At 40.9% G+C, this 25,095-nt stretch overlaps 1 protein-coding gene across 1 annotated transcript in view; it reads right to left on the bottom strand.

Annotated features, from left to right (window-relative positions):
* Window positions 1-3,875: 3,875 nt before the first annotated feature.
* Window positions 3,876-25,095, bottom strand: part of sms (spermine synthase) — a 112,220-nt gene continuing 91,000 nt past the window's right edge. Inside the window, exons 7-11 of the mRNA XM_067257023.1 lie at window positions 20,824-20,913; window positions 17,257-17,371; window positions 16,815-16,894; window positions 4,952-5,067; window positions 3,876-4,704 (exon numbers count right to left, since the gene is read on the bottom strand). Coding sequence (XP_067113124.1) covers window positions 4,674-4,704; window positions 4,952-5,067; window positions 16,815-16,894; window positions 17,257-17,371; window positions 20,824-20,913 — 432 coding nt within the window. The 3' untranslated portion in view covers window positions 3,876-4,673. The remainder of the gene's footprint in view (window positions 4,705-4,951; window positions 5,068-16,814; window positions 16,895-17,256; window positions 17,372-20,823; window positions 20,914-25,095) is intronic.

The raw sequence follows: 25,095 nt of genomic DNA, 5'->3' as shown, positions 1-25,095 counted from the left end.
AGTAGTTTTGCTCTCTTGTTGTCCACGTCTCGATCTTCTACAGTGTACATGTTTATAATATTTTGCCATTTTGCGGAGGAACCCGCATCGCTGCTTAATCGCTTTGTTTTTCTTTTTTCACGGACCCGTTTTCTCTATTTTGCCATGTGCCTCTTTCGGGCCACACTCTCTTCCCCCACCACTTCTGCCCACTAGCAGCACTAGTGGATGTCTGGCAGACAAACTCCACCCTCCTTTCGCTGACTTTCAGCTGCTTTTGCTGCCGCTGGGCTTTGTCCCTGGTTCCAGCTGAAATGATGTTCCCACATTGTCCATTGAACTAACGCCAGAGAATTTTTCCATAAACGGCCTATGCCTGATAGTGGTAGCGTGAAAAGTTGAATTCATCCGCGGGAAAGCTGCAGCCAGGGGCTTTTCAAAGAAGAAGCTGCCGTTATCTTTATTGTGATTGGCCAAATGACTCACATGACGTGGTATCACCAAAGATGTTTTATTGTGAAGACGACCACAGTAGGTTTTTGAAACTCCCGTTTATGGGAAATTGTACCTTCCTCTTTCGAGGAATGATTAGCCTCTCCTACAGGGCGTAAATTGCGAGCAATTTGGTTGCATATGCTCCCGAAGTTGTGTTTGTGCGACCTCACTGGTGTGTTCTCCAATCACGTGCATTATTTAAATCACTCAATGAAACTCAGCCAATCAAAGCAAAAGTTTAGAATGCCTGTTAGGAGAGAGACAGCGAGAGAAGCAAAACTGAAGAAAGAGAAGTTGTAGGATGGCCAGGAAGTCAGGAAAAGTCAATACAGAAAATCGAGCTTTGAAGAGGAGTGGACAGACAATTATACCTTTATCCTTCCCGCAGCAAGTGTCAATACTTTGTTTATTAACTATACATACAAGAATAACGTCCCAAATCATAGCGCACGTTAGACATTTTAATGGTTTGGACCTTTGGGGGGAGAAGATGTTAGTCACTGGACCTCTTTGAATTATAATTGTGCACCCCTGAGTAACATATTTAGCTAAGGAGTCAACATGGGAGTTAGAGATGCTGTGCAAGGTCGCATAACACAACAGAGATCTTTTATGTTATTAGGCTATGAGAAGTGTAAAACTTTTTTTTCCACTTAATTATGAAACGGGTGCAGGCCGCCACAATGTAGGCTACTATTTAATGAGAAGCATTGGGTTAAGTGTCAGGTGGCTGAGCAGTGAGGGAATCGGGCTAGTAATCCGAAGGTTGCCAGTTCGATTCCAGGTCATGCCAACTGACGTTGTGTCCTTGGGCAAGGCACTTCACCCTACTTGCCTCGGGGGAATGTCCCTGTACTTACTGTAAGTCGCTCTGGATAAGAGCGTCTGCTAAATGACTAAATGTAAATGTTAAAGTCGAGTCAGAGGTAAAATAAGTAATTCTCCTTACTTTGGTTGATAAGGTCTTTTGTGCAATTGTTTAAGATATTCCTCAAGTATAAGACCAAGATAAGGAGAAAATATAATATACTTAATAAATACTTAAGGGAACATTTAAGGAAACCTTAAGGAGAAGACTTAATTGTGTTTTGTGCAACCAATTTTATTTTAAGGAAACCTAACTCTGACTTTCAGGAAAATATTAACATAAGGTGTTTTGTGCAACCGGCCCCTGCTTCTGAGGCTGTATTAATGAATGTTCCATGTTATTTAAAATAGTTTTAATAAAATGTTGTGTAGTTCAATACTTAAGTTGATATATGCCTGTTTAAGGAGGTTTGGTAGACAACTGAAAATGTGTTTAACTGGTTGTTATTCTCTTGTGTTCAACCACAGAGTGTGAGTGCAGTGGACAGTGAAGACTTCAACTTCACCAGACCAGACGGTGAATTTGTCCACCACTCGAGACATGGGAGAAAGTATAGTAGACGTCAGTCACAATAAATATTTTCATTGACAGTAGTTATAATTTTTTTGGAACGTTAAAATTGTGTTGAGAGGGGCCAGTTGAGGTGGCTCGGGCATCTGATAAGGATGCCTCCTGGACGCCTCCCTGGTGAGGTGTTCTGGGCACGGCCCACTGGGAAGAGGCCCCGGGGAAGACCCAGGACACGCTGGAGGGACTATGTCTCTCGGCTGGCCTGGGAACGCCTCGGGGTCCCCCAGGAAGAGCTGGTGGAAGTGGCCGGGGAGAGGAAAGTCTGGGCCTCCCTGCTTAGGTTGCTGCCCCCGCGACCCGACCCCCGCGACCCGACCCCCGGACAAGCGGAAGATGATGGATGGACGTTAAAATTGGGTGGGTGCTCCCAAAAAATTTACAATGTAAAACCATTTACCAATGGTTGTGAATTAACAATCTTTATTGAGTTATTTATGGCTCAAAGCAGTGTTGCTATTATATAACTAGAGGTGTGTAACTAGGATTTTAAGGCAGGTTGCATCTACAGAAATTCCACTATCTACCTGATGCACATGTGAAGAAACACGCAACCACACATACTGCCATGCTATTTTGTGGGAATGGTGTTTTTAGAGACATTACAATAGGCTTTTTATTCTACAGGCCAGTGCATTCAGTACATTGTTTCATTCGTTTCTGTAAATGCATTATGGCAACAATACTACCATTGACATTACATAGAAAATATACATTTGAATATTTTCAAGTATTTTCAAAGCAAGTACCCAACTACTTTAACTCAAATAATAATTTGACTGAACAACATCTATACGATGACTCAAGTAAAGTAATTAGTAAAGGAGTTGGGTACTTTGTCCCCCTCTGCTATTGTAGCACACTTATGTCAACAACTTTTGGAAGACCGAGATTTGATTTGAGACAGTGTGGTGAAAGGTTTTGTAAATAGTGGTATATGTGCAAAAATAGTGTATTATTATGAAAATAATTCAAAAGTGTAGAACCCTATTATTTTTTGGATTAAACATCTTGACGTAAAAGTATTATCATTCCCGAAATTCTGTCTGTGCGACCTCAAAATATATTTGAGAGCATGTGTGCCAGTGCAAATAATCGTTATGGTGCGACCTGTTTTAATTTCTTTACAAAATCGCTAATCGCTAATTAGCCAACTGAAGTGTAGGCTGTGTGTCTGCTGTGAGCTGATACAGTGACCTGTCCACCGTTCTTTGCAACGTTACATAACCAATTAAACTTAAATACAGATTTTAATTTATATTTTTAATATAAGCTCCGTTGGCACATGACAGGGAGCTAACTAGCAGGCAAATTAAATCCAGAGCTCTCAAGTCTCAAGCAGTCGCCATGAGACTCAGGCATTTCAACCATTTCTCATGCACGAGATTCAGGCATATGGAGGGACGTTTTCTGCCAAGTTGATCGTTGTCTCGAGTTATACAGAATTAAATGGCACCAACCAGCCAATGAGAAACATCACCAGCACCCCCCCACCCCGTCTCCCAGAATTTGTTTGTCCCAAATGTTGACAGGTATGGTAATCTCACTGCAAAATGTTGATAAAACATGAGAGCCCTGTAAATCTAGAACTTAAAAATGTTAGTTGTGGTGCTCCTTAATATTTGTTGGGTGTTCCGAAATTTTTGCCGGTGGGCCTAGCTTTTTAAAGTTGGGAGCACCAGTGCCACCAATAAAAAAAGGTTTATTTCAAGCCCTGGTATTTTAGCTTCTAGACTAGTTTACACGTGTAAATCCTCTAATTAAAAATGGAAACATACATGACTGGAACAAAAACCACAAAATTGTATCATTGCTTTGCTGACACCGACACACACTGACTTCACTGACTTGTACTCGCCCTGACTTGTACTAGAGTACAATGTACTTTTACCACAGAATGAACCTATTGACTGACATGTATATACTTTTGCCATGACTGATGAAAATAAACTACAAGAACATGGTCTTCCCAAAAAGATTATGCAGCTCACTTTTAATAACTTGTCACTACTAAACAAAATTTAATTTTTACTAATGGGATAAAACTGCCTTTGGTGAAATAATACCAAATAAATAAAAACATAAAGCACCACAACAATTATCGAAGGCTTGAATGTGCATTGTGTATAAGCATGCTACACAAAATAAAAACTTAACTCTCCCAGTACATGGACTTCAAACATTTGTAGAAAACTCTACTGATCATGTAAAAATAAGATCCAGTAGGAGGCGCTACATAATACAAACAACCATCACACAGATGCTGTTCAAGCAAGGAACTGATACAGAGAATGACCCTTTTCCCTTTATAATGCAGTATGATACATCAGCCTCATCGGGTAGGTTGACACTCCACATCTTTGATAGCACAAGCTTGAAAACAAAGAATGAAATGCACAAACATCCATCTGATTTAACTATATCACACAACCCAAAACCATACTAAATGTAAATACTTCTTACATAAATGAAGGAACAGTCAAAGAGGGTCTGGTTGAAAGTACAATAGACAAAAAGTCATATCTAGGGGGTCTCCCAGTCAGCTACATGCAAACAACAACCCTACATAAAATATCAGGACAAACGATAACACAATCTTGTTTAGACATGAAACAATAAAAACAAACATTTAAAAAGGGTAAAAGACACAGAACCAGTAATATATGGAGCAATGGTAAAACAGTGTTGTCTTTCCCTGTTGGTACTACAGTACAAATTCTTCACCTTCCATCAGGGTGGGGTCAAATAGGAAAGGGAGACGCCTTTATTTCTTCCAAATTGTGTAGAAAACCCACCTACACATGTTTGTTGAGGAGTGTAAGCTGCCACTTTATGTATGCATATAAAGACAAATGACATTTATGATATAGTTCTGTCCTACATGAATGTCAATTTACGCTTTGACTATGGAGACAGTGGAATTGTAGTGTTAATTTTGTGTAGGTGCACAAATACCCTTTTTCCAATATATCTTGTAAAGCCAGCAAGGTACTGATTAAATTGATGATTGATTGAGTGTGTGAGCGTTGTTTGGAAGGATACAGTTCCATGTAGGAGGGCACACATACTACCTCCTTGGAGAAGTTTACTGGAAATGACAGCCTTCCCAGTTGCTCCTCGTAAAGACTCAGAGCTTCAGTCAGGTTTGCACAGTTACCCTAGGGGCACAAACAAACAATTAAAGAGTGTATTATAAATGTTCTACACACAGATAAGAAGCTGAAATACACATGGGACCAGTGTGACTATCAACCTGTATTTAGTGATCTAAACTTAGCATTGTATTTTAGGTTACATTCACATCACTGCACACCTCACGTTTATAGTTGTACAGCCTTGTTGTGTGGATAGCCATTGCATTTCTTTGCACTAGGCGGCACAATTGTGCAAAATTATGGTCTATTACATTTACATTTATTCATTTAGCAGACGCTTTAATCCAAAGCGACTTCCAAGAGAGAGCTTTACAAAAGTGCATAGGTCAATGATCATAAACAAGGAGATTGCGGGTAACCAAAACATGAAGCATACATTGTGGAAAGCAAATAAGTGCCAATAGGAAGAAACATAAGAGCAAGTAGTTAAACAAATAACAAATTAAACAACATAAACCTCAAACCACATGAACCTCAAACCTAAAAACCACCTATTACTGTGGTTTGGTAAACAAACTATACTTTTTGCATCTTCCCCAATATAGGTAGCTATCTATTTATAGGAATCTACCGTAGTAAGGAAAATAGGGAAATTCAGTTTTGTTATTTAGATGTGAAATCACCTTTACAACCGATATCCATCTGCTTTCAAAGGGGCTGGCTAGCGAACAGAACGACAATATAAAGTGGATATAGCTTACTTTCAGTATAGATCAGTGAATTTTGTTACATAAATGAACGTGTTTACTGATGTCAAAACAGCCTGCAAATTGCAAATGTACAAGCACTGCAGTGTTTCCCCTACCATTATATCAGGGGGGGTGGGGGGGAATATATATATATTTATTTTTTATATAGCGCCAGATCACAAAATAAGTAATTGAAGGTTACCTTTCCTATAAAACAGGTCTATAGCTTGCTCTTTTATTAAACAAACTAAATGGCCTTATGTTATTTATATTATTTACATGACGGCATGTAATTTCTGTCTCTACATGGTCGATTGGTCGCCCCCCCCCGCCCGCCGCCGCCCCGCGGACCCAACGCAGATTCGTTTGACATTGAAGTATTAATCAGGCTTAAGTTAGCCTACTTAAAACCTGACATGTGGAGGAGGCTCTAATGGAAAATATGTGCATGATTTGTAAGCAAAGTAGTTAGATACCACAAACTACTTCTTGATCCAGAGCTGGCATTTTATATTTTCCAGGCTACAGAGTAGGTGGAGCTAGTTATGGATGTGTTGGGAGGAGTTTTACGGAAAACTGTTGTACGTACATTGGGCTTTAAATTGTGCCTGTGGAGAAACATATTTATAATATAATTATATGTAATTTATTCAAATTGAACATGCAATGCATTTTGGGTGATCTCACATTTGTCTTCCCAAGCCATCTAATGTCATTTTTTCCCAGTTTCACTGTAAATCCAGATATTGAAGTAATTTCATTTAAACCCATGAAAAAATCTGCAATATATATGTCTGTCGCCTATAAATGTACTGTAGATGTAAATAATATACGAGTCTTTTAATACACATTAAATGCATGATAATGCAGCCATGCAGGAAGTAAAGTCCACATAGAAATGGTTCGTCAAGTTTGGTATGGAAGACCTTCAGTAGCCTGCACAAAGCTTTGACCTCAACCCGATCAACTAGCCTGGTCCTAAAAAGACTCTTGTACATTTCATTTGTACAGAGAGTCTGGGATCGCTCCATTGACAAGCGTTAACTTCCTTGAAGGCGGGTACTCTGTTGAAGTTAAAAACTATTGGATCTGCCCAGAGCCACTCTGATCTGCCATAACCAATAAACCAAAAGCGTTCGCCTCAACTCCCCAACTCTTTCACCACTAACGGAGCGAGCTGGAAAATCTAACTTTTCCCAAACCCCGTGGGGAGGAGGGCCACAACATCATGGCCACCAACAAAACTTAGCAAAGATTGTTCTTGCTCCGGCTCCAACTTCTGGATATTCAGCAGCATTGCCACAACAGACCGAATGGCTTCGCTCGCACCTTTCTCCGCCGCCATTACTGAACTACAACTCAAACTAAGGCGCAACATCAACGTCATCGTTCCCAGCCACTCCTTCTGTTCGCTGATTGGACCGCCGAAAATGTGGCTGGCAAAAAACGACTAATATACCGACAGCCCAAACCTAGTACAGAAGCTACTTTTTAGGAAACAAGGAAGCATGCAAACTTCAGGGAGAAAATGTTGCAAAATAATTTGATAGTTATTTTTAAAATATGTGTACTCTATGCTTGTGCAATGTCGTTTTGGATCATATATATATTTTTTTATATGGGGTTGAAATGAAGATAAAAAAATTTACATCAATGGTGCATTGACACATGGCAGACACATGGAGTCAACTGCCTGTTCCATGTTGGTTTACTTGGTTATTTGATTTTGATTAAAGGGACAGTGCATTTTTGAATGTTAGAGAAATTAAGAAAATCATTTTCACAATCAATATGCAGATTGATTAACGTAACACAACATAATGAAATGCAATGTGATGTTTTGCATATTTGCTGGGGCACTGGTGCGTCAACACATTTCAGCCACAAAGTGGAGTAAAGCTGTGTGTGTGCGCTCATTGGAACATTGAGCAAAACTAAAGAATCTTCCGAGGAGCCTAGATCCAGCCGGGTCGGCCACTCACAACCAAACGCAAGGCCCCCGGATGTTTTTGATTACGTGATCGGTCAGTGATATTGGTGTTTCTTCCGATCTCTTGCCTCATCTCAAGCTTTTATCTCCTGCCTCTGAGCCCAGTTGGCTCAGATTTTGTGGCCCAGGCCATTGATTTCCATACGAGATGCAGCCATGCAGCTCGTTTGCTGAGCAGGAAGTCAGGGATTTCTTAAAAAGACAGCGCCCAAACTGGCTGTGAAGGCAGCGAGGAATTCATTTCAGAGAGGTGAGGGAAGAATTTTTTCAGTTCACCTATATTGGCCCAACTGGGTGCACTGTTTTTGTTTGCTTCCCTCTGGAAAATTGGTGTCAAACAAAAGTGTTTTGTATCCCCCCCTACCCTTTCCCCTCTGTGAAGCGCATTGGGTTCCCTCCTGGTATGAAATGCACTATATAAATAAAGTTTGATTGATTGAATTTCTGTATATGAGTATGTTTGTGTCTGTGTGCGCAAGTTTTATAGTGGGATTTTTTGGGTTTATCTTTATTAGTTATACAAAACATATATTCCAGGCATAACAACTGAAAAATAGGCAGTCGAAACATCTGGAATTGGAGTTACATACAGTATAAAGTTAAAGAACGTGCCTCGTTTTGGCTCATTTAATCCGATCGACCTGATAATCCATTTCCATATAGAAATGTAGGCCTATATCTATGAATGTGTGGTCTCAAATATACATAGAGAAAAAAGAAAAGTAAAAATCTAACAAAAAAACCATGCATGGCTACAGTAGGCCCAAGGACCAGGATTGAGAGAGGCTGATATAGTGGGGGTATTAGAAAAGCTGACAAAGTTGAATGTGCTATTCCCTACTTACAGTGTGTATGGCCACTCACATGAGCCCTGAGTCTTCAGACAAGGACGTGACTGACAATGATTGTGTCACTAGAAGGGAAATACTTAAGGGGAAGTTTAAATCATATAGGTTAGTAAAATCTTTACACAGGATTGCCCAATTTCTTTATTTTCATGCGACTATTTTCCAGAAATATATATAGATACAATACCAGTAATATAACGGATAAATACTTACTCTTTCATTCACGCACAATAAACTATACGATAAAAATAATGATATGGCGATACAACAGAGCACATCAACTGACTGAAGCCCATTCCTCTACTGCATGATCGTTATGTTCATGTGGGATGGCTCCCCCTATGAATTAAAAGCAATGAACAATCATACCCAAACAAATTAATAACTAACTTTTGGGCCTTTTCTACAACATCAAAGCCGACTTCATTGCTGTTGTAGAGGGAAATTGTATTGGATAGTTGTATTTGTGCCATCATCAGTTGAAACTGATGCATAGTACCCAGAATGCATACATTTACACTTGAGCTTAAACTCTTGAAACTTAAACCATCAGGTACCCCACGTAATGATAAGTAATCCTAAATCGTCCTCAATGTATTTCCTCCAAAAGGCGATACACTTGAAAAGTGAATAACTAGCGTGTTGTTGGGCAGTGGCATACACCAGGTAGCCAAAAGGTTAAGCAAGTAGGCTTAAAAATGGACGGTTATTGGTCTTAATCTCACTGCCTAGCAACTGTGCTGAATTACAAATTAATGGCAAAATACAAATTATAAATTAAAGGCAAAATTACAATTAATGAAGCTAGCCAGAAAGGTTATACAACTTTATCTGAAACGTATTAAAGGCAGGGTAGGCAATGTTGTTGAGAAGAAGTTTTTGTCATATTTGCCGAAAGTAACTTCACGTCTTGATAGCAACAAACATATCTAAAGGTTTGACGGTAATATGAAATAATTCCGACATCTGTGGGCGTTGCAGTACTGTAATAAACACGACCAATCGTTAATGGGTACCCTGACTAGTGATTGGACGGGCTACCTGTCTGTCTACCTATCCGCGCGCACTCTGCCCCGCCACTCAATGCTCGTTACTGTAGTTTTGTGGGAGTGGCTTTGAAGGGAGGAGGTGGGATATTTTGGTTTGAATTGTGTTAAACAGAAGCTAAAATAGCTAGCTTCGCAAAACTTGCCTACCCTGCCTTTAATATATCATCTAACAAACCCATTCTGAACTAGTGTTGTCACAGTACCAAAGTTTCAGTAGTCGGTACCAATACCAGTGAAATTTGGCACAAAACGAAAATAGGTTACTGAACAACATTCATCTTTTGACAGTAACAGTCACCTACAATATCTAAGAATGTACTTATGACAACAACAGAACATTAACAATCACAATGCATGTAGGCTTCAAGGCAAAACGTGTGTGGACTGAGTGTAGACATTAAGCAAACTCAGAAGATGACGTAGAGATCAAAAATATAAATTTTGATTTGAACATAATTTGTAAGAAGTGGATTCAACATGTTTCATGGGAATTTTGGTCGCACTACAAGCACATAACGTACATGTAGCCTATCCCAAACCCCAACACACAAATTTCGGCAAACTATGTCATCTAAAAGCCTCTGTGAAAATGTGTTAACCCTGTTGTGCCCTCTTCTTTCATATGCCCCAGTATTAGGTATTGCATTTGCAGTATGCTGCAAACCATAAAGTAAATGAACGGTGATGTTTGCAAATTGGTTTCTGGTGATCGACAATGTTCTCATTGTCATCTGCCTCAGACCCAAAGTATTTTCATTCGTGGCTCTTCCACTTTTCTTGTCAACAACTTTTAGTGGATCCCCTGCAGCATTAGCTGCTTGTCTCCATGCCGGCGTCTTATGATTGTCCAGTGTTGCCAATTTAACGACTGTCACTAGATTTAACTACTTTTTGCACCCCCCAGATTTAGCAACTTTTCAGAGAGCCACCAAAGTGACTTCTGGTGAGATTTATTTGACAACTTTGTGCTTGTCAGTGTCCGACTCAGTACTACCGTAACTTCAGAAGTTCTGTTATTGTACCGTTTTTTTTCGTTTGAGTAGATACTTGGTACTAGAGTTCCGTTTTTTGTGACAACACTATTCCCAACACATTGATATAATAGTTAGTGATTGTGTGGTTGAGAAAAAAAAGACAGAGGGCTTTGGAAGAGAGGAGAGTGTAATCAGCCTCCAAGTGATTTATGATATCAGACAAGCTGTGTTTGCCAATAACAAAGTTGAACGAATACAAGTTTCATGTAATAAGAGTAAAACATTTTAAAACTTTTGGATTTTATATCAATCGGTTAACTAATTTCAATTTTCAATGTGGCACACAATTTGCAGTTTGAAAATATCAAATTCTAAACCATTACATTTAAATTGAATTTGAGATGGGACTAATATCGCTACAAACTGTCACCCAGAAAAGATCTGAAGAACCTGTGTGTCTTTTACTATAAACAAAATTTGTATTGTGAGATACTTCCTGATTGACGTTTTACCTAAAATAAACCGACCCGAAAATATTTGAGAAAGTATTTGAGAAAGAAAAATCTCACAAGATACGACCAAAACTTTGCATTTCTCTGTGAGTCCACCTTTGAACCATTCTCTGCTCTTATTTACTCTGACAGTTGGATGATTCATTCATTATGGGTCTGATACGGTCAGTGGTGTTGACCCTTTTTACTGGGGCACGTGCCGGTATAAATCTGCTGTGCCGCAGTAAAATCTAAAGTTTGAGTTTTAACAATGTACTTTATTAGTCAGTGCATTCATTTAGATTGATAATCCCGGAAAAAATGTACACCGTATCCCAATCAATGCTTGTAAAATCGAAGCAGTTTAACCGAACAGACAAACTGATGCCAGCAGAATTCCATGTCAGCGCGCTCTTCTGAGGTTGCCAAATAGCCACAGCAGCACGCACACAAAAGTTTGGCTCGGCACACAAGTCAGAATTGAGGTAGGCTAAGAAAACATTACAAAACTAAAGAACGTTTTTAAATGATAGGCCTACTGATCATCCTATTTTGACTAAAACATAAAAACAATATTACATGAAGCTCAAAAAACACAGTATTTGCACTCGAATGCGAAAAAATGTTACGTGCTCGCATTAACTATTGATGTCCCTGCCAAAGCTGATATCAAACTGGCGTCCATGAACTGTTGTATAGTGGGTTAAGCAAGGGAGTTTCTATAGCCGAGTAGTGCATTGTGCGCAGAAAGCTTGGAAGAAAAAAAAGGGATATGAATAGGGGCCTGTGTCCCAGTAGAGCTTTATGTTTAACAATGCCCCTGGATACGGTGGCCCTGAAGTGCAAAAAACACACCCACTAATATATGGAGCTAAAACAGTGACAGTAAACTGAGGTATTACAAATAGAAATTGGCATTGAAACAAGTATTGGCACTGAAAAATGTTCAACTGAAGAAAAAATAATCTCACAATCCTATTATTTTATTTTGATTTTTTTATGCATCATGATGGGTTTTTCAATTTCAATCTTACACATTTTCTTGATTTCAGTTTTTTCCCCCCAATGTCACTGGTTTTCAGTTTCAACTTTCTGGTTTTCAGTTTCAACTTTCTGTCACTGTTTTGGCACAGAGGGGAGGGGCTTGAGGGGAGGGAGTGACTGTGTGCCCTACTTCTGCAGTTGTTTTTTTTCAAATAAAAGCGTGCAGGTTTATTGTTAACTTTTAAAGGACGTTGTGCTGTTTTGGCAAATGTTAGCTTACGTGCGGTAGGCCTATTAGCTATCATTAACGTTAGCTCTTGTTCGCGCTAACATCTGCCAAAACAGCACAACATCCATTAGAAAAGTTAACATTAAACCTGCCCGCTTCTATAAAAAAAAAAAAAAACAACTGCAGAAGTAAACAGACTTACTTGAGATTTGGTGGCTGCAGGTGAACTTGTGGAAGCAAGGTGCACTGAGGATGACGGACTCTGGTGGAGGGGCACACTCCCTTCCCTCAAGCCCCCCCTCTACGCCAAAACAGTGACAGAAAGTTGAAACTGAAAACCATAAAGTTGAAACTGAAAACCAGTGACATTGTAAAAAAAACTGTAATTGAGAATTTTTTTTTGTAAAGATTGAAATAAAAAAAACCATCATGATGCATAAAAATATAAAAATAATAGGATTGTGAGATTTTTTTTTCTTTAGTTGAACTTTTTCAGTGCCAATACTTGTTTCAATGCCAATTTTTATTTTAATACCTCAGTTTACTGTCACTGTTTTAGCTCCATACTAATACGAGTACACCCCCCAAATGAAAACACTCCCATCAAGTACGAGTAAACACCCCCCAAATAGGATGACTTGCTCACCTCCCCCCGAAATACAAAGACACGCTCCCCCAAATGGGAAACACAATTACATTAACTCCAAACGGAAAGGGTAGGTACAACACTTGGATGCACAGTAACTAACAGGAAATGAGAAATGCTCTAATGACAGAGTTACGTGCACCCGGACAGTTGTTTGGCTATCGAAGCATGTGGCAAAAGTATAAATTGCGTGTTAAACATAAAAATCGATAGCCAAACAACTATCCTGGTCCACGTAACTCTGTCATTATCATGAAATGACTCATATTAGTAGGTGTGTTTTGCACATTAGGGCTACCGTAGTCTGAGGTAGCAAACCAACATCTAACATCCTTATGCTACCAACTACAGAGATTTGCTGTTGGTAGATCATTTTTATTTCATGTCTGTTGACTAATTTTCCTATTGAACTTCATTGGAAAATGTGCCAGGAGAAACAACTGCTCTAGTGATCCACACCTACAAGGCTCAGTAGTAGTGTAGTGTCATGAGTCCGTTTGCTACCTCAGACTCTTGATGACTTGTTGGGTGTGCTTTGCCTTCGGCAAGGGCACAACCTTTGTTCTCTCACATATATATTATTGGGTGTGCTCAAGCCTTCGGCGAGAGCACAACCTTTGTTCTCTCACATATATATTTATTTATTTATTTATTTTCGCCCCCCTAAGGATCAGTCAATATTTGGACTACATACACAACGGTGGTGTCAAAAGGTTCGTCTTGGTAGCGATTGCGTTGGTTGTATTTTTATTTACGTTCCGTTGCATGGTTTAAGTAGAAATTGCGTTTTTGTGGAGAAAAGTGAAGCTAACGGTGGCTAATTTGCTAGCCACAGTCACTGACGTTACTAACGTCACTAACGTCACGAAAAAACGCGTGACTACCTGTAGCAGAACATTCGTTTCACATCTGTTAACTTGGGGGATAGCTAGGCTAACTATAGCTTTACTGCAAGGCAGCTGCAGGAACGCCACAAGCAAAGAGGCCAGGGTGATAACTATTTACTCATTTTACTTTGTGATGTGAAACACAATTATGAAATGTAATGTACAATATTAGCTGATATTATTAAGGAAGTAGGCCCACATCTACTTTTGGAAACGGTAGTCTAGTCTAGTCTACTATTTCACTGAAGCATTAGCATCATGACATTAGCCTCTGTTGCCCGAGCAACACATACTACAGTGGTCTATGATGCATCTGTTTTCAATCTTTAAAATAAACATTCCTCACAAATACATTTTCGTTGTAGGATTTATTATGACATTACATTACAAGTAAACGATTTGTGGGTGAAATTATCATTACCTGTGGTTTCAAACCAGTGTTGCTCACTGCAATGCTGTAGCCTACGCGAGACACTACAAAAACATCTACACAGCTGTAGGAAGTCAAACGGCGACAGAACATGTTCGGCACTCCCCTTACTTAATCAAAAGTCTATCTAACTACTAACCTGAACTTCATTGCCACAGCCTAAACGTTGCCAATCTGTTCATGAAAATAATTAATTTCAGCCTAAACCGTACAACGGAACGTTAAATCCAATTCAACCAACGCAATCGCTACCAAGACGAACACAGCAGTAGTCTACTAGTACTGTACCGTAGTAGTACAATTTACCGGGGCAGCTTCTCCACACAGGGCTATATCGCATTTTGCGTTGTTACTGACAATGATCGCTACCAGTGAGCTTTTTATGAATGAGCGATTTTCCACTAAATAAATGTCAAGCTTATTTACGTTTTGGGGGGCATTTTTTCAGTTAGCAGATGGGACTGTCTGAATCGCGATTCCATCTTCTACTGCCGGGTAACGTCGTAGAATAATCTTCAAAGGGGGTTCTTTATTAATGAATGAATGCAATGAGTAGGCTACATGCCTGAAAATATCACGAGAAGGGAAAAAATTAAAATGACGTTTAAGTCATAGAGATTAGGTCCATTTTTACACCGGTCTGCCAAATTTATTCGTTTTGATTCAACGATGAGGCTGCCTCTTGCAGGGGAAATGAGAAGACATCTATTTCATTCTACACTTCACTCGTATTTTCAGTTGTAAATGAGCAGCAAAAAAAAATTCCGTTAAATCTATTTAATCTTTATAAATAATAAGTATGCATTTTCATATAAAATATACAGAAATCAGTTGTAAAAATTTCATTCAAAAACGGACCCCTGTGCAACCGACGCAAGCAAGCACACCCTACAATTTCCCCAGAAATTGTACCCTCTCTAGTTATTATTATTATTATTATTTTTATTCTTTTTGCCCCCCTAAAACTCAGTCAATATTTGGCCTACATAGACAACGTAGGTGTCAAAAGTTTCGTCTTGGTAGCGATTGAGTTGCTTCTATTGGAATTTACGTTCCGTTGCATGGTTTGGGCTTAAGTTAAGTTTTTGTGGCGAAAAGTGAAGCTAATGGTGGCTAATTTGCTAGCCACAGTCACTGACGTCACTAACGTCACGAAAACACGCGTGACTAACATTGGCAGAACATTCGTTTCGCATCTGTTAACCTGGGGGATAGCTAGGCTAACTATAGCTTTACTGCAAGGCAGCTGCAGAAACGCCACAAGCAAAGAGGCCAGGGTGATAACTATTTACTCATTTTACTTTGTGATATGACACACAATTGTCATGTGTAATGTACAGTATAAGCTGATATTATTAAGGAAGTACATCTACTTTCGGAAACAGTAGTCTACTATTTCACTGAAGTATTAGCATCATGACATTAGCCTGTGTTGCCCGGGCAACACATACTACAGTGGTCTATGATGTAGCGTTATCTGTTTTCAATCGTTAAAATAAACATTCCTCACATATACAATTCGTTGTAGGATTTATTCTGACATTAGTAAACGATTTGTTGGTGAAATTACCATTACCTGTGGTTTCAAACCAGTGTAGCTCACTGCAACGCTGTAGCTTACGTGAGACACACTACAAAAACATCTACACTACACAGCTGTTTAGGAAGTCAAACGGCGACAGAACATGTTCGGAACTCCCCTTACTTAAATCAAAAGTCTATCTAACTACTAACCTGAACTTCATTGCCACAGCCTAAACGTTGTCAATCTGTTCATGAAAATAATTAATTTCAGCTTAAACCGTACAACGGAACGTTAAATCCAATTCAACCAACGCAATCGCTACCAAGACGAACACAGCAGTAGTCTAGTACTGTACCGTAGTAGTACAATTTACCGGGGCAGCTTCTCCACACAGGGCTATATCGCATTTTGCGTTGTTACTGACAATGATCGCTACCAGTGAGCTTTTTATGAATGAGCGATTTTCCACTAAATAAATGTCAAGCTTATTTACGTTTTTGGGGGCATATTTTCAGTTAGCAGATGGTACTGTTTGAATCGCGATTCTATCTTTTGCCGGTAAAGTCTTAGAATAATCTTCAAAGGGGGTTCTTTATTAATGAATGAATGCAATATGAGTAGGCTAATGCCTGAAAATATCACGAGAAGGGACAACTTAAAAGGACGTTTAAGTCATAGAGATTAGGTCAATTTTTACACCGGTCTGCCAAATTTATTCGTTTTGATTCAACGATGAGGCTGCCTCTTGCAGGGGAAATGAGAAGACATCTATTTCATTCTACACTTCACTCGTATTTTCAGTTGTAAATGAGCAGCAAAAAAAATATGCTTTTAAATCTATGTAATCTTTATAAATAATAAGTATGCATTTTTATATAACATATACAGAAATATCAGTTGTAAAAATGTCATTCAAAAACGGACCCCTGTGCAACCGACGCAAGCAAGCACACCCTACAATTTCCCCAGAAATTGTACCCTCTCTAGTTATTTTGTGTACTTTCTCACCTGTGTGAAATACTTCCCACTGGGTCGCATTACTTTTATGGAGAGATCCAGGATCAGACGGAGGAATTCCCATGTAGAGTCTGAGACAGGGAGAAAGATTGTTAGCACACGGCGTAGTTTCAGAATGTTTCAAGTTATGCTTTTGTTCCTTACGAACAGCAGGTTAACTCTATGAACAGAAATTAGACAACTTGAGAAAAGCTGAGCAGAGTTTTGTAATGTCCACTATGATGTACACCATGTCAGACTTTCAATTGCAGACCCTCCTTGTGCAAGATAATTCTAATTTTAGATGTTAATAAACAACAAGGATGTAACACCACAAAATTCTTAAATTACATTGTATCTACCATTGAAAATATGCAAAGAAATTAATTTACCAGTTTCTTTGTGCATGAGATAAAAACATTTTGAAACCGTTCTCTACTACATCCTCACTCACCTTCCTCTGGAGCTGTAGAGATGGGAACTGCTGTAAGGTCATTGATGACATAATCAAATGTCCTACCTTCCTCCACATATTTCTTTAGCACAGGAACACAGTCCTCCACTAAGATCTGAAGCAAAACAGAGTACAGAGATATTATGGTGCCAGTTATAAATATACTGTTTGCTAGTTGTGTGTTGGTTATGGAGATAGCTCCATAACCAACTAGCTCCAGTTCTATGAGTAGAGCGAAGCCCCATGAGGCTCCTATTGGTTTACCCCTCTACGTTCACTTAGCCAATCACTGAAAGCCAAAATATATCCACTGTCAGGTGCCATAAGGGGGAATCAGACTGCCGTTAATTCTCCCAAAACTAATGTAAAATAAGCTGGGTTGAATAAAGGTGCGAGAGTTATCTCCATAACCATTGTTCTATGTCGTGGAGTTCCGCCCCATAAGGGCTCTGCTCATATTGGTTTAGGCGGAGCGAGGCCATATATACACCCAGCGAGTCCTGGTCACAGAACAACTCAGAACACCAGAGGGATGCATTACTCATAATCAAGTCAAGGTTGATACCTAACAAAACAGATAAAGTGTCACAAAACAGCCCTGCCCCCAGATCCAACCTCAAAATAGCCAGAAGCCCAAGGGGTGGAGACAGGAGGGACGATCCCCATATGCAAATGTGAGGCACGCATCCGAAAAGTACAAGTGCAAGGGAACAGGTAGCCTAGAGAGCGACCACGCACTCACAATCCTGCATGTCCTACACCACGTCACGAATCTGTTCAAATGGGGGCCTGCACAGGACCAGCTGGAAGCAGACGCCCTTGTGAGGTGGTCTAAGTCTGCAAGCAGAAACCAAAAAATGCTTAATCAAAGGGTAGGTGAACAGACTAAATCTAGCAAAACCCTTGTAACATGCAGAGACGGCTGCCGCACAAAAAGAGATTGTAGAAAAAGCAGGAAAGCCTCTACAAGATGGATTCGATTCCCTGGCCATTACACCATTGTGAAAAGGTCTGCCAGCACGCTGTGTACCCTCAAGCAGTGGATTGCGCGTGGGCTCCCTGAATGGTCTAAATAACTGCATCAGAGAGACCTCTGCATCCCTTTCAGTAACCAAGCCATGAGTGGGGCCCCGATCTCTTGGGAGAACGCGTCCTGGAGAGGAGGAAGTGGCCAAGGGCCCGTCGCAGCCAAGGATGTCCCCTGGGGCCAGTTGCATAAACTTAGTTTAAGACTAGTCTTAGCCTTAGACTGTCTTAAATTGTCAGGTTAGACTTGTCTAACTAAGCCTGTCTGTTGCATAAATAGTAAGACTGACTTGATTTGAGGTAAAAAGGTTAGCCACCTCTCCCCCTGGCTAAACCTTGCGGTAAGGGCTGAGTTGCTATGCCAACGATCTGTTAGTAGGCTACGTCATTATCTTAGCATAATTTATTACGAAAGGAACTAAGTGTGTTATGTGGAACTAACAGTCAACATAAATGTTGACTGGGTTCTGCTTTTGCGCAGAATAAAATGTTTTATTAAACGAGTGAGTAGATGACAACATAACTCACTTTATTGACGCTAGCACCAGCCATCTGCGTTGGAGTTGTTGATAAATGGAAGTAGCGTTGGGGTTAAATTAAGAAGCTTAAAAGCGCATACACTATTTGTTAAGACACATTTTTCAATATTGTATTCCTCCAACAGATATAGGTTTTCATCAGGTTTAAATGTATCAATCTTTCGCCGTTAAGTGTCGCTGTTTTGTCTGCCATCTTTTCTTTTTTTCGCAGTGTCTTATTTTACCCATAATACAAACCGTAACAGGCTATCTAAGTCAGTCTTACGTCAGTCACTCATCTTAAAGCTTTATGCAACAGGTAAATTGAAGTGTCTATGGCAAATCGCTTGGGAGCTACCAAGATCAGCGAGAGACCCTCTGATGTCACCCGACCCATCAAGGGGAGGATGGCTGGCAACGGAGAGAAGACATACAGAAGAACCCCCCGTGCAAGGGCTGCGTGCGAAGGAACTGACTCCCAAAGGCGGGTCAAAGGACAAAGGACGGAAGCATTGTCTTTCAGAAAGAGTAGCATGGAGGGCTGAACCTCTCTTTTAATGCTTTATTGTACAATTCAACAACAGAACAAACAGTGGTGGGGACCAATGGCTTTTTCCAGTCTCTCCTGCACACCCATATCCTGTGCACCCAGCATGAACGCCCTGTCTGCCAGCGAGGCATCGGGTGGGCAGATTAGTTTTCTTTGCCGAAGCCCAGGCACAAGATCCCGGCACCAGATAAGTAGCTAGGTCTGGTTGCAGTAGGGGAATGCTTTCCGTGATCAATGTGGCGTACTCCTCGACCCATGTGAATGGCAATAACGCTCCCACCGGTGCGTGGGTGGAGAAGGGTGCATCCCACAAACCCTCCACATAGTCCCGTTGCTTGGGCATGGAGGGGACAAAAGGTTTAGAAGCCTTTTTAGCGTCCTGGGGACCACGAACTGTGGATCCCCAGGACCACTGCACCCAGGATCTCTCCACAAAGTTTGTTCACAATGTGTGCTTCATGTTTTGGCTACTCGCAATGTGTTTGTGGCTATCTTGTTGTTATGATCAGTGACCGATGCACTTTGTAAAGCTCTCTCTTGGAAGTCGCTTTGGATAAAAGCGTCTGCTAAATGAATAAATGTAAATGTAAAGTCACTGGGGAGGCAGAAGGTTTTGCAGTCGAGAGCTCGCTGTCTTTGTCCAAAGGGGTGGGCCCCAACAAGGAATGAGGAAGGTTGGGTGAGAAGGAAGCGGCCTCCGCTGGAGGGGCTTGGCCAGTCTTCCCTAGGTCTGCCTCCAAAGGGTCCTCTGCGTCGTCATCTGCGGCTGTACTCTCTTCTTCAGAGACCATCGCAGAGACAACAGCTTCGAGGGGCTGCTCTTCCCTAAAGAACACAAAACGACTCCAAGGGAAGCTAGCACAGTGCGGGTAAGTAGGGTTAATACATGACGTGGGCCGAGACACACAAAGCATAATTCGTGGCTGTCACGAATAATGGTCATGGCATGGCAGCAGCTGTGAGCCATGAGAAGAGCTTTCGACAGTGAAGGATGAGCCAACATATCTTGGTCTGAGTGAGTGCCAGCGGGTTTCTCTTTGGGGTGCAGAATCTCGTAGTGGCTTCAGATATTGGCAATCCGTGCTGAAATGAAACAATGTAGCCTATTGTCAGGGAGGGAGTCAGGTGGCTGAGCGGTTAGGGAATCGGGCTAGTAATTGGAAGGTTGCCGGTTCGATTCCCCGCCAGGCAAATGACGTTGTGTCCTTGGGCAAGGCACTTCACCCTACTTGCCTCGGGGGAATGTCCCTGTACTTCCTGTAAGTCGCTCTGGATAAGAGCGTCTGCTAAATGACAATGTAAATGTAATGTCTATTGTGAAATGAACGGTGGGCTGACGCTCCCTTATATAGGGGTCACCTGACGGAGGATACATTTAGGCTTTCAAATATTGGTAAACGTAGAGGGGTAACCCAATAGGAGCAGAGCCCCTATGGGGTGGAACTCCACGACAAACAACCTCTTCATTCTCACCTGGTAAGAATCTCCTTTTAAGTTGTCCAAGACACTTCCACAAGTCTTCCTCATGTGTGTTCTGCAACCATCAATTACCATCTGGTCGATGTGCACGCACTGTCAAGGTTCTAACAAATGAAGCACTGTCAAGTTCCAGGAGTGGTTTGTGATTACAAGCTGATCAAAAGGACTCATAGGAACTGCATACAGTTTTTAACTGAACCTGTATGTCTCTGTGTAGAGTTTCTACATGAATACACAGTTTGTGGTACAAGAGTGGTACAAGAGCGGGCATGTAATTGCCATGACCACAGCCCTGTGCATTATTGTAAAAAAGATTTTTTTGTTTTGCCTGCTATCACAACACAATTTCCCCTTAGGGATGAATAAAGTACCTACCCTACTTGTTTGAGAACATATGACTTTTATGTAAATGCATACTGTAGTCAGAACACTTCCCCCATTGATGACAGGACAGGCAGAAAGTCCCCTGATCACTGATGTGCGAAACCATCAAATGGACAACTCAACATGGAAGACTACTGCAGCCTGTCTCAACCCTGCCTACACTATGATCATGTTATGTAATTAAATGATGAGTTCCCTACAAATCCCCAACAGTAATCCACTCACTGGCTAACCACGTTGCCACTCTTATCTAATTATGAGGTCTGGCATGTGCATCAAGGCACAGACCGCCTATAGTATCTAAAATACTTAATGAAGACACTATACCTGAAGTAAAGATCAGTTAGTTTTTTTTATCAAATACTCTTGGATCTTTTATCAATTTTACCACCACCTTTTTGTCTAGAAATTAGATTCCTAAATTAAGAAGAGAATACCGTAGCATCATGGAATCACAAACGAGTACAAACATACCCAAACTCCCATGCAGTTTTCACAGCAAACAAATTTGTGAGCTTCTTATGCATATATGCATGTACCCCAAATGCACTGGAGATGTTGCTCAATGATGGGGCAAGATTGCAAGCAAGGGCTAGTCTTACTTAACCCTCGTGCTGCCTTCGGGTCACATGACCCAAAGGTTCATAACGAACCATCGTTGTGTTTACCAAATTTTACCCAATACAAAAACAAATACAAATCATTTTCTTTTAACCATTCAAATGTGGGGGGTCTGAGACAGCCCGACAGTTAAAAGAAAATGCTTCACTTAGTTTTTGTATGAGGTAAATTTGTCGCAATACGAAGGTGGGTCACAATGACTGATGGGTCAGAATGACCCGAAGATAACACAAGGGTTAAATTATAATGCTATTGTAGCTCTTTTATTTATATATACAGCAATCTGCCATAACATTATGACCACTTACCTAATATAGTGTAGGTCCCCCTTTTGCTGCCAAAACAGCCCTGACCCGTCGAGGGCATGGACACTAGACCTCTAAAGTTGTGCTGTGGTATCTAGCACCAAGACACTAGCCGCGTATCCTCTAAGTCCTGTATGTTGCGAGGTGGGGCCTCAATGGATCAGACTTGTTTGTCCAGCACATCCCACAGATGCTCGACTGGATTGAGATCTGGGGAGAGTCATCACCTTGAACTCGTTGTGTTCCTCAAACTATTCCTGAGCCATTTTTGCTTTGTGGCAGGGCGCATAACCCTGCTGAAAGATGCCACTGCCATCAGGAAATACCATTTCCATGAAAGGTTGTACATGGTCTGAAACATCCAACATGTTTACCCCTGTTAAGCAAAGCACATGCACGTGGCCATCCACATGATGTAAAACAAAAGCTTTTTGGTCAAGTTCTGATGCTCACATGCCCATTTTAGGAGCTTTCGACAGTGGACAGGGGTCAGCATGGGCACCCTGACAACCTGGCTAGGCAGCCCCATACACAACAAACTGCAATGCACTGTGTTCTGACACCTTTATATCAGAACCAGAATGAACTTTTTCAGCAATTTGAGCTACATTAGGTTATCTGTTAGATTGGCCCACATGGGCCAGCCTTCGCTTCCCATGTACATTAATGACCCTGTCGCCAGTTCACCACTTTTCCTTCCTTAGACCACTTTTGATGCAGACAGGAACACCCCACCCCACAAGAGCTGCAGTTTTGGAGATGCTCTGCGTCAACGCCCGCGTAGAGCATTCTGGGAAGGTGAACAGAACATTGCAAGCTGGACTTTCTCAACTTTATGAAAATGAGTAGCGTTAAACGCTGTCGTTGGCCAATCATATTGGCTTATTGTTTCTTGTAACATAGCAACCGTTGGTCATGGTAAACATTTTCTAGGTTTCTCAGTTTCAAGTTGGAGAAATTTAGCGTGTGTCTGCACACCCAGTCTTGTTTGATACGTACGATTACAGAGACGTTAACAAAAAAAAATGATGCCTTGCGCAGGGTTGCCGAGGTTGTCGGCGTCCCTGGTGTGTTTTTTGTACTTTTTAATTCAGTCTCGTCACATTACGCAACTTTCTTCTATGTTAGCTGCATAGTCCATAGCTCACCCGAAAGCACACGATTGACATTCAACGTTGAAATGCTGGCTGGCAGTCACTGCTAGCCATACAGTAAATGGGTAGTGGCTAACCATAATCTAGCGATTGATTTGCAGAGATTTCGAGTAATATAATAAAAGGTTAGTACACGTCAACGTTTATGTCTGATAAATCTTTCTTTCTAGTTGAGGTTTGCAAAAAGATATCATGCTACATGATGTTGTCAGCGTATCTGATTCCTTGCATCATGTGTGTAAAAGCTGTATTTTGATTGAGACAGCAGCACCTATATTTTATCAATAATAATCGATAATGTATTTCCCAAATTTTCGTATGTTACACCCTTATTCCAAAATGGATTCAATTCGTTTTCATTCATTCTTTGAGATTCTACACACAATACCACATAATGACAAAGTAAAAACAGTTTGTTACATATTTATTATAGATTTGCAAAAATAAAAGAATTAAAATATAATATGTACATAAGTATTCAAAGCCTTTGCTCAATACAATGCCACTCAAGGACATTCACAGAGTTGTCCCGAAGCCACTCCTTTGTTCTCTGCTTTGGGTCAATGTCCTGTTGGAAGATGAACCTTCGCCCCAGTCTGAGGTCCAGAGTGCTCTGGAGCAGGTTTTCATCAAGGATGTCTCTGTACATTGCTGCATTCAACTTTCCCTCGATCCTGACTAGTCTCCCAGTTCCTGCTACTGAAAAACATCCCCACAGCATGATGCTGCCACCACCATGCTTCACTGTAGGGATGGTATTGGCCAGTTGATGAGCGGTGCCTGGTTTCCTCCAGACATGACGCTTGGCATTCAGGCCAAAGAGGTAAATCTTTGTTTCATCAGACCAGAGAATTTTGTTTCTCATGGTCCGAGAGTCCTTCAGGTGCCTTTTGGCAAACTCCAGATGGGCCTTTTACTGAGAAGTGGCTTCCGTCTGGCTCCTCAACCATACAGGCCTGATTGGTGGAGTGCTGCAGAGATGGTTGTCCTTCTGGAAGGTTCTCCTGTTTTCACAGAACAATGCTGGAGCTCTGTCAAGAGTGACCATCGAGTTCTTGGTCACCTCCCTGACTAAGGTCCATCTCCCCCAATCGCTCAGTTTGGCCGTGCGGCCAACTCTAGGAAGAGTCCTGGTGGTTCCAAACTTCTTCCATTTACAGATGATGGAGGCCACTGTGCTCATTGGGACATTCAATGCTGCAGACATTTTTCTGTACCCTTCCCCAGATCTGTGCCTCAAAACAATCCAGTCGTGGAGGTCTACAGACAATTCCTTGGACTTCATGGCTAGGTTTATGCTCTGACATGCACTGTCAACTGTGGGACCTGATATAGACAGGTGTGTGCCTTTCCAAATCATGTCCAATCAACTGAATTGTTCAATCAAGTTGTAGAAACATCTGAAGGATGATCAGTGGAAACAGGATGCACCTGAGATCAATTTTGAGTGTCATGGCAAAAGCTGTGAATACTTATGTACATGTGATTTATTAATATTTTTATAGATTTGTAAAGAATTCTGAAAAACGTATTTCACGTTATCATTATGGGGTATTGTGTGTAGAATTTTGAGGAAAAAATGAATTTAATCCATTTTGGAATACAGCTGTAACTTAACATGTGGAAAAAGTTAAGCGCTGTGAGTACTTTCCGAATGTACTATATACAGTATATATACACATAGTGTGTGTATATGCAACAGACGTCCAGCTAGTTTTCGGCAGTCACACACAGCCTATCTTGCCTGCTACTGGGCTCGAACTCCGCACCTACAATTCTACAAGCAACCAATTTTAGCTATG

Source organism: Osmerus mordax, chromosome 19, assembly GCF_038355195.1.
Source record: "Osmerus mordax isolate fOsmMor3 chromosome 19, fOsmMor3.pri, whole genome shotgun sequence".
NCBI classification, from domain to species: Eukaryota; Metazoa; Chordata; class Actinopteri; order Osmeriformes; family Osmeridae; genus Osmerus; species Osmerus mordax.
Note: the sequence above shows the minus strand (reverse complement) of the source record. Positions and strands in the feature narration are given on the sequence as shown.